General features: G+C 56.1%; 1 protein-coding gene across 2 annotated transcripts in view; it reads right to left on the bottom strand.

Moving 5' to 3' along the window:
• The window catches only part of AIP (aryl hydrocarbon receptor interacting protein), a 6,993-nt gene extending 1,022 nt beyond the window's left edge, over positions 1-5,971 (bottom strand). Inside the window, exons 1-5 of one of the 2 annotated variants that reach the window (XM_026661034.2) lie at positions 5,768-5,971; positions 2,988-3,167; positions 1,913-2,101; positions 1,147-1,323; positions 242-375 (exon numbers count right to left, since the gene is read on the bottom strand). In XM_026661034.2, coding sequence (XP_026516819.1) covers positions 242-375; positions 1,147-1,323; positions 1,913-2,101; positions 2,988-3,167; positions 5,768-5,866 — 779 coding nt within the window. In that variant the 5' untranslated portion in view covers positions 5,867-5,971. Of the gene's footprint in view, positions 1-233; positions 376-1,146; positions 1,324-1,912; positions 2,102-2,987; positions 3,168-5,767 lie in introns of both variants that reach the window. The other variant, XM_026661033.2, reaches the window with a different exon arrangement.
• Between the last annotated feature and the right edge of the window lie 4,338 nt (positions 5,972-10,309).

Below are 10,309 nucleotides of genomic sequence, written 5' to 3'. Positions count from 1 at the left end.
CCAGTCCTGGGCTCCCCCCCACACAGCCCTGTCAGTGCCCCTCAGACCCGACTCTCAGCCCCCTGCTAGCTCAGCCCTGGGCTCCCCTCCTCTCAGCTCTGTCGGTGCCCCTCAGACCCAACCTGCAGCTCCTGCTAGCCCAGCCCTGGGCTCCCGCCCACAGCCGTACTGGTGCCCCAAAGTCCCGACCTGCAGCCGCTGCTGTCCCAGCCGTGTCCCACACAGCTCCTTACCTTCATACTTATTGAGGATGGAGGAGCAGTGGTCCAGCACCTCGTAGTATTCGTGGCACAGCAGCTTGCACTGGCAGTAGTTCAGCAGCAAGGGGGTGATCTTCTGGTCCAGCTGGATCCAGTCTGGGGAGCCCGGCTGCTCCTGCAAGGGGGGAGGGGAATGAGGAGCAGGCACAGGGGGGAGGGGAGAAGAGAGGGGAGACCTGGGGCTGGATCCTGGCAAATCAGTGGGCTTGGTGCTGCCACTAAGGCAGAGGCGCCTGCGGTTGGGGATTGTGGAAATATTGTCATGCACCATGTGCATGACTCAGTTTCCCCACCCACTCCGCAATGGGGGTGAAAGGGTTAATTCCTCCTCTAGGACAGGGGTGGCTGGGAGTCACATGACCAGCGGTAGGCCTCAGCCAGAGCCCCTCCACTACCAACTGCAGAGCCAAGGGCCGGCCCAGAGAGGGGACAGACCCAGCAGGAGGCCGGGCTAGGAACCAGGCTCCGAGACATGAGGCAGCGAGCATCCGACAGACACCAGGAGGGCCCTTGACATAGGGGCTGCAGTTTCTGCCCATCTGGATGTGACGTAGGCCTGGCTGCCCCAAGGCATGACCGGGCGGCCCCGGCCGCAGGTGCGCCCTGGGGCGTCGCTCCCTGGAGGCAGAGCAGGCTGATCTCAGCAGGACTCGCTGCCGGAGCTCATGGGGAAACGGGACTGGAGCCGAAAGCCCCATCCCTGAGCTGCGGAGGGCTCGGTGCTAACGGGGGCTCTCCCAGGAGAGCGTGTGGAAGGAGGCATGCCAGGCCCCTCGGGGGCAGGTGGGTGGGAGTGGCCTGGAGCAGCCGCTGAGCCAGCTCCCCGCACCCCTCGTGGTCAGGGTCAGCATCTGGAGATGTGGTGCCCGGTTGGGGCATCGCTCACCTTCATCTGCAGGTTCTTCAGGCAGGCGATGGCATCGTAGTACTTGGCGGCTGCCTCGGTAACCTTGCCCTGGCGATAGAGCTCGTTGCCCTCCTCGTGGATCAGCGGAACAGCCTGCATCTTCTCCTCGTCCGTCATGGCCCACGGGTCCTGCCGGTACGAGCCGGGCGCCTCCACCTGCAATATTGTGTCAGTGGAGGAGAGCCTGGTCCTGCCCCAGCCCTGGGGTACCGCGCCCATCCAGAGAGAGCCTGGCCCCGCCCCAGCCCCGGGGTACCACGTCCACCCAAAGAGAGCCCGCCCCAGCCCCAGGATACCACGCCCATCCAGAGAGAGCCTGGCCCCGCTCCAGCCTCGGGGTACCACGCCCATCCAGAGAGAGCCCAGCCCCGCCCCAGCCCTGGGGTACCACGCCCATCCAGAGAGAGCCCGCCCCAGCCCTGGGGTACCACGCCCATCCAGAGAGAGCCCAGACCCCGGGGTACCATGCCCATCCAGAGAGAGCCCAGACTCCATGTACTACGCCCATCCAGAGAAAGCCCAGGCACCTCGTCCATCACCCCACCTCCATCCCTTGGACCCATCCCCAGGCACCACACCTGGCAAGGGAAGAGCTCCAGCCCAGTCCAGCCCCTGGCACCACTCCCCAATTCTACTACCCCCTCCCCACAGCGTCCCCACCCCTCAGGGACCCCGTTTCCAGCTGGGGTCCCCCACCCCTCAGAGCCGCCCCATCCCCAGGTCAGGGTCCCCAGGCCCTCGTCACCTTCAGCATGTCGATGGCAAAGATCAGGGGCTGGGGGTTCTGCTGCAGGTCATCCAGGTCGGGGTAGCCCAGAGAGTGGTGCTCATGCATCTGGGCGATGCCACAGCAGTGCCGCTGTCCCTCCAGGGGGTCCTTCCCCGCCGCGATGTTCCGCAGGCTCTTCGCCACCAGCGGGTACAGCACCACGTGCTGGGAGGACAGGGCGTCAGCGGGGGAAAGGGGGGTCACACAGGAACCTGGGGCGCAGGCTGAATGCAGGAATTGGTGGTACTGACCCTGGGCACCGGCCCACTCTGCGTGGCCTCCTGGGGGGGAGGGATCATTCTCTTCCCTGGGGTCGGGAGCTTAGGGCCGGGGTTCATCACTGTGCCAGCTGGGTTGGAACCAGACCCATTAATAACGATGGGCTGGAATCAACACCCACAAACGGAGGCGACCCAGCAGAGACACGGGAGCCCAGTAACTCCTAACCACCAGCCCAGGAAGGCGCCTGGCTGGGGCTGGGCACAGATGGGAGGAGCTGGGGCTGCGGGGAGGCATGCCTGGTCTGCATTGCAAGGCTCTGCCAGCTACGAGAGCAAGAGCTGCGCTGGCAGAACCCCCGGCGCAGACATGAGAGCCGCTGCCTGCAGAGCATGTGGTGTTTGGGGAGGTTGGGTCGCTGTGGTGGCAGATCTTCCCCTGCTGCCTTTCATCTGGCCAACACGGTTAGACTGGTGCTCTACAGTACAGAGCCCTGGCCGGTCCAGCTAGAATCGCTGCATGCTCGGCTCCCCCCAGGGCTAAAAGCCTCCAACAGATCTCGGCTGTACTAGCTCCTGGTGTGTCTGAAGGCCGAGAACCCTCGAGGCCGTATGGCCTGCCCTTGTGGATGGCTCTGCTCAGAGCCTGGCGAAATCAAAGGCTGCTCCCCAGAGAGACTGTCTCAAGGCTGGGGTTACAGCACAGACAACAGAAATTCCTCATGGGGGGGCCCTGGTGTCACACAGGAACTTGGCCTGTATCCCACCCCCCAGGAACAGTGCTCAGAGAGGGGATGCAGGGAGCTGTGGGGCCGGCAGGAGTAAGAGGATACCTTGGTGTCACACAGGAACTCAGCCTGCTCCCCGTCCCGCATGGTGCTCAGGATGGTCTCCCACACTGGCAGCTTGAATTTCTTGCCAATAATGAGCTCCATGGGCTTCCCGCGGGCACGGCTGTCGTCCAGCACGCGGTGCTCCCCGTGGGACAGCATGGTGCGGTAGTGGAAAGTGGCCTGGGTAGGAGATCAAACGTGGATGAGGTTGTTCCACACCCCACCCAGCACAACAGGGCCCCACGGGCCAATGACTGCTCGCCGAGACCCACTGGCCGTGACGGGGCAGGGAGGCTCGCGTTGGAAGGTGTGTGCACTAGCGCTGGGATTCTCAGCTGTCGCTGACAACCCCCAGTGACGGTGTGACGAAGTGGGGATTTTCCCTTGTTATGTTGTATGTGAGCCTATGTGAGTGTCATAACTATAAAGGGAAGGGTAACAGCCCTCCTGTGTACAATACTATAAAATCCCTCCTGGCCAGAGACACCAAAATCCTTTTACCTGTAAAGGGTTAAGAAGCTCGGGTAACCTGGCTGACACCTGACCCAAAGGACCAATAAGGGGACAAGATACTTTCAAATCTTGGTGGGGGAAAGGCTTTTGTTTGTGCTCTTTGTTTTGGGGGTTGTTCGCTCTTGGGACTAAGAGGGACCAGACATCAATCCAGGCTCTCCAAATCTTCCTGAACAAGTCTCTCATATTTCAAACTTGTAAGTAACAGCCAGGCAAGGAGTGTTAGGTTTGTCTTTGTTTTCTCAACTTGTAAATGTACCTTTTGCTAGAGGGTTGACCTCTGTTTGCTGTAACTTTGAACCTAAGGCTAGAGGGGGTTCCTCTGGGCTCTTTGAATCTGATTACCCTGTAAAGTTATTTTCCATCCTGATTTTACAGAGATGATTTTTACCTTTCTTTCTTTAATTAAAAGCCTTCTTTTTAAGAACCTGATTGATTTTTCCTTGTGTTAAGATCCAAGGGGACTGGATCTGGACTCACCAGGAATTGGTGGGGGAAAGGAGGGGGGATGGTTAAATTCTCCTTGTGTTAAGATCCAAGGGTTTGGATCGGTGTTCACCAGGAAATTGGTGAAGTCGTCTCTCAAGGCTACCCCGGGAAGGGAGTTAGTACTTGGGAGTGGTGGCAGCAAAACCAGATCTAAGCTGGTAGTTAAGCTTAGAGGTTCTCATGCAGGTCCCCACACCTGTACCCTAAAGTTCAGAGTGGGGAAGGAACCTTGACAGTGAGTCTTACCGTTTTGCATGAATGCTGTGTGTGCCTCAGTTTCCCGGTGTATTGCACCAATGTCTAGGTGGTGGGAATAAGGGGGTGTGACTTTTGAGGGGGCTGCTCCAGCTGCCTGAACCGATGCTATAGCCCCCCCTTCATAACCTGAGACCCAGGAGGGGGATGTAACCAGGTGACTCTTGGCCCGGGAAGCGAGACAAAGGCCAGAGGAGGAGCGAGGGGCAGGGCAGGGGCCAGGCAGGTGGAAGCGAGTCAGTCTCGGCTGGCTTGGGGTGCAGAGGGAGAGCGAGAGCCCTGGCTCTGGGCTCCCATCCCCCCAAGATGGACTTGGCTGAAAGTCACTGATTTCTGTGCTACGCTGTGTTCCTGTCACCTAATAAACCTTCTGTTTTACCGGCTGGCTGAGAGTCACGTCTGACTGCGGCGTTGGGGTGCAGGGCCCTCTGGCTTCCCCAGGAGTCCCGCCTGTGCAGACTTCTGCGGGAAGCGCACGGTACGGAAGGGGATGCTGAATGCTCCGAGGTCAGACCCAGGAAGGTGGAAGCCGTGGAAGCTTCTTGCCCTGGAGGCAGTCTGCTCAGAGAGAGGAGGCTCCCCCAGAGTCCTGACTGGCTTCATATGGAGTCATTCCAGAGCATCGCCCCGGTGACTCCATGACACGGGGCCATGCTCCTACTAGCCCATTAGATAGGAGATGGGCCCTGGCAGGAACAGGGTCACCCAGTGCACTCCTCTCCTGGGGGCTGCTGTGTGCCCAGCTTGGGGACGTGTGCTCCTGGCAGGCCCCTGCTACATACCACGTCCAGCCCTGCTCACCCTCTGGACTGGGGCGCACTGCTCGGCCCTGACCTCCCCGGCAGGACACGGGGGCATCAGCCTGAGCTCTGCCAGCCCTAACGGGCTCCCCTACCCTGGGCTACTCTGTCCCCACAGGGCCCAGGCACCGTGCCAGGCTTGCTGGGGGGCAGGCCCAGTGCCCAGCCCTGCCCATACTGGGTGGACAGGCCCATGCTGTCCCTAGGGCTCTGACTGCGGATCACCCTCCCAGAGCCAGGCCCCAGAGAATGTAAACAGGAAGCGACCCTACCAAAATATACCCCTCCCCCCGGGCCCCGCGCGTCACTGCCCCACCCCAACCATAGAAGGCGGGGCCCGTCACTGCTGGAGCTCGGGCCACGCCCCCCGGGATAGAGCGTCACTGCCCCAAGAGCCCCGCCCCTTGAGGAGGGGCGGTGGGCGGGCAGGCAAAAAAGCTTTCTGAGTGCCCCGCCCCACTAGCGCGGCTGGCCAATCAGCACGCAGGAGCGGTTGTATGTCACTGACAACAGCACCAATAGAAGCGCGGTGTTGGAAGGCGGGGCACGTCACCATAGTACCGGCTCATTGCCGCATGCGCAGTCACCACCGCAGCCCGTGTCAGCGCCGCCGGACTCTGCCAGGCGGGCGCCGCTAGGCCCCTCCTAACGGTCTGTTCCCGCCGCGCATGCGCGCCATAGCCCGGCCCCGCTCTGTCCCGAGGGGGTGGGGCAGCTGGTTACCTTGGTGCCGTCGCAGTAGTCGGGCATTGGACCCCGGCCCTCCTGCACCAGCCGCTTCGCGATCCCGTCGGCCCGCAGCTGCGCTGCCTGATCCGCCATGATGGCTCCCGCACAGCGGCTTCTACCTACGCCGCCGACTCGGACAGCTCCGGGGCTTTCCGGAAGGGCTCGGCTACTTCCGGAACCGCTCGGCCTTTCTCGGAACCGCTCGGCTACAGCTGGCGCGCGCGCTCGGTCATTTCCGGAATGGCTCTCCTGGCGCCTGGCGGCGGGAGGTCCGCGCTGCAGCGAATGGAAGAGCGGGGGGGAGGTGCTTAGCCTTGTTCACTCTGAATCCTACTGACCACGGGACTCTGCCTTGTGCCCCCGACCTGTGCTAGCCCTCCCCACCCATCTCACCCTACCAAGCCCAGTGTCTGGCTCCCCACCCCGCCATGGGTCTGTGGGGTTAGGAGTCCTAGCTGGGGCATTTTGCAAGATAGGCGCTTGCTACTACTGCTCCCAGCTAGAGGAGCTGGTAGTTGGGGAGCGAGGCCATGGGTTGGAGCCCTACCCAGGGAGAGGTTGTGCATAGTGGGAGGGGAGCTTGTGCCCAGGGCTTTGTACAGGATGGCAGAAGTCACTGCAGAACCACCTCTAAACTGTGACACACACCCACTGGGTGTCCATGGGCTCCCCAGCACTGAGGCGACTCTGCTGCTTTGCCCTATCTCTGCAAACCACAATTGGAGGATGTGACTGGGGTCTCAGGGGGGCCAGGCTGAGATTGCTCAATCAGGCCAAACTGCAAAGAATGGGGCAGATGAGCTCCAAAACTGGTGGTTATTCTAATAATTAGATTCACCAATCCAGCAACAAAACAGCTTCTACAATACCTTGCTGGTTACCCAGAAGCCAAAAACACAGTTCCCTTAAAGCAACCCAGCCTTGAGCACCCACCCAGACACCCAAGTCAAATATGATGAGGATTACTCAAAATCTTTTTCATCATAGAAAAAGTTCTACCAATCCCAAAGCATTGTACACATCACCCACCCGGTCAACAAATATTCCAGATCTTTCCCAAATACACGCGTACAGCCAATTCTTATTAACTAAACTAAGATTTATTAAAGAGAAGAGAGAGAGAACTGGTCAAAAACTTATTTTACATACAGGTATGAATAGAGTTCTTATGTCAGTTTCATAGTAGAGATGGTGAGCTTTAGAGTTGTAAAAAGTTCTTTCAGAATTAGTCCGTAGATTTCAGTCCCATGTCCAATATCAGGGCAATCCAGATAGGACTGGAGACTTCAGTCCTGTGACTCCAAATTCCACTGATGAAGCTTAAGCAGATCTGAGATAACAGGATCAGGGCCCTAAGCGTTCTTTTTATAGTTGTCTGGCAGCCTCCTGACAGCGTGCAGTCCTTGGGTGAAGAATAGTGTCTTTGAACTAACCTATTTCCTAGTATCGCCAATAATTAGCTACATGGATTAACAAGGGAACTGTCCATCTCCCACCATTTACAGGTAGCTTACTACATACTTCGAAGAGAAATGAAGGCAGTGATATTACTACATTCACAGTTCATCTAAATGTTAACATCTCCTTTTGATCTCTGAATTAACGGAATACAGTGATAGGCGCCATTTGGTTACATTGTCAGCCTCTAACAATATATATGTAAACACACAAAAACCACAATCATTATCTACTACTATGTCTCTAAAGGTTTGTCGGAGAATAACAGAGGTCTCACTCTTTTGGGTTGGGTACAGCAAAGTCAGATACTTTATTTTCTCTTGCAATTGCGTAGAGGGAGAGAGTGCACTAGGACACAGGGTCTCCCCCTCCTAGGCAGGTCTCTCCACAGGTCAACAATTACAGCAAGCATTTATACCTTTTGTTACAGACAATAATAAGCAACAGCTGCATTTTGTTTATACATAGGTCATCCTGATATCTTATTTTTCTCACTTATTTAGAGTCTAGTCTACATTCCATATTATCTACACAAGGTCGCAACAACGTCTCACACAGTTCTTTCCCACTCACCTCACACAATCCTCGCTTCTACAAATCTCGCGTTATTACGGTTACAGTTAGCCTGACTCTTGCTAACAAACTGTCATGCATTGGAATCCCCTTCCTGTCAGTTCTTTCTCTGCTGCCACAGGTTGAATCTGGGTCATTGAATCTGCTAGGTGTGTAACCCCTTTCTGGCCCTGTGTCACAGAGGACTTTTGAAATCTTAACAGGAAGTCGTGTGAGGGGCGGGGACCTCCTGTCAAGAAGCAGGACCTGCAGCAGAGCCAGTTTCTGGGCACCCTAACGAGCACAGCTGACAGGGACCAGGCTGCCTGAGTGGCTACATGCCTCACTGGTGGGAAGAGTCAGCCCATAACCCCAGCAGCAGCTGCAGTTTGGCTGTGGTAGCTCCTGCACCTGCATGTTCCCAGCTGTGCACTGCTCCCCCCCCCCCCCCCCCATTGCCTCACTCCAGGTAACCCAGCCCTGACTCTGCCCCTGAGCAACAATTCCTGGCAACCAACTCCTGCTCTGACCACCTGGCACAACTAACTGCCCACATCCCAGGCTCTGATGTGCCCTACTCAAATATGCTCCAGTTTGCCCCTCAGACCATTGTCACAATTTAGGGTGCAATCAAGACCAGGGTGCCTTGGATGCTCTGCTGCTGTGCCTCCGGGCCTGGACACCAACTGCCAGCAGACAATCACGCAGTCCTCGGAGCGTCCGTGTGCTATGCAGCTCTAGGTCAGCGCTCTGACCCCAGCAGCCTACCTACCACCCAACAGCCCCCCGCCCCGTCTCAGCCAGCCTTGGTCACTACTAGCGGGGTGACCACTCCCAGTTATGTTACTGCAGACATTTCACAATGACACTCATCGCTAGTGTGTCCCAGGCTGTCATGAAAGGCCTCACTCGTTCTGCTTTTCTAATACACTAATATTGTAGACAAGCCCTGGGGTCAATGGCCTATCGCTTGAAGCTCAGCCCCCTATGAGAGGCAATCGCCCCCATCGCCCCCCCGCGGCCCCCAGTTTGATGGCTTTGTTTCACTTTTGTGGAACCGTACCTTCATTGTCTCTACATGACGAGCAGGCTGGTGAGACAAACAAAAACACACTTGAAGAACATAATTCTAGCACGTGTCTATAACTTGGTACACATCCCGTACATACCTCACGCAAGGATGCTAATGATCAGTGTGGTATTTGCTTTCCACCAATCTCTCATGTGACACCTTTTAGATGCAGATTATGCCAGCAGTGTGTTAGGTGCAGTCAGTATGTCAGGTCTGACAAAAGCTGCCGACACTCATGAACCACTAGGGTGACCAGACAGGAAGTGTGAAAAATCGGGACAGGGGATGGGGGGTAATAGAAGCTATATAAGAAAAAGACCCCAAAATCGGGACTGTCCCTATACAATCAGGAGATCTGGTCAACCTATGAACCACCGGGGGTCCCATGAGTCACACCCACTCCCATACTCTGAAGTGCCCTGCTAAGCAGATGTGGTATTGTTATTAAGCAATAATCTGTTCCCACCAGGAGGGTAGAAATTGTTTCTTTTGTTTTTCAGACACTCTACAAGCAAGCTGGTGCCAGCAAAAAAATAACCCCACATACCATGGATCTACGTTTGGAGTTGTTTGACTGTGGTGTTTGTCTTGTTGCTAGCATTGTTGTGTTTCAATAAACAGAAAACCTCATGACGTGGGTGGGGGATGGCTTCAAAAGACTGACCTGGGGAGATGTGTATGAAATGCAAAATGCTCAGCGAGGAGGCCAGGACCTGTGTAATAGCAACTGTGGTACCTGGAAATGGAACGCTAACTAAGGTGGTCCCCACAAGCCCTATGGGAATAATGAGAAGGGGAGGAGCTCACTGGGAATCAATGGAGGGGTGTGTAAAATGGTGTAAATCCAGAGACAGTGTTTGAATGTGCCCCCCGTGATGGCCAGGGAGGAGCACATCCAATGGCAAGGGGTGGACAATTGGGTGTACTGTGTATGAGGTGTTTTGCTGGGAATGTACATATTACTAAAAGCACAACAACACCAGCCCGTAACCAAACGACACACAGCTACACGCGGCTGTCCAACTTGGATGCACAAATAAATCTGTAAATCTTATTGCTGTAAATAATCAAACCAGGGCTTCTGGCCTGGTTCCATCCCAAGGGGTTAAGTTGGTTTAAACAATAACCCATTTCTCTGTGGACATTCAATAAACTTATCATATAAACAAAAGCACGCAAAACCTGCAGGGCAGCTTGTTGCAACTGCCAGCAACTGAACACATTAAAATCTTAACCCCGTGAAAGGAGGAGAGGCCGTGTTTTGGTGGTGGCTCGGCTGTTAAACCATACTGCAGTGGGCAGAACTCTCGCTGTTGCTGTCAATTAGCATAGCGGCTGGTGTATTGTTAAGTATATTTGTGTTATGTCACATATAAAAACAATCGGGGGGGGGCACAATCCCCTAGAGAACAGCCACTAATTATAACCTATAAGTAATGTAGTAAGCCCCTCCC

This window comes from Terrapene carolina, unplaced genomic scaffold (assembly GCF_002925995.2).
Source record: "Terrapene carolina triunguis isolate 2854851 unplaced genomic scaffold, T_m_triunguis-2.0 Scaffold926, whole genome shotgun sequence".
NCBI classification, from domain to species: domain Eukaryota; kingdom Metazoa; phylum Chordata; order Testudines; family Emydidae; genus Terrapene; species Terrapene triunguis.
This window is presented reverse-complemented; position numbering and strand designations above follow the sequence as displayed.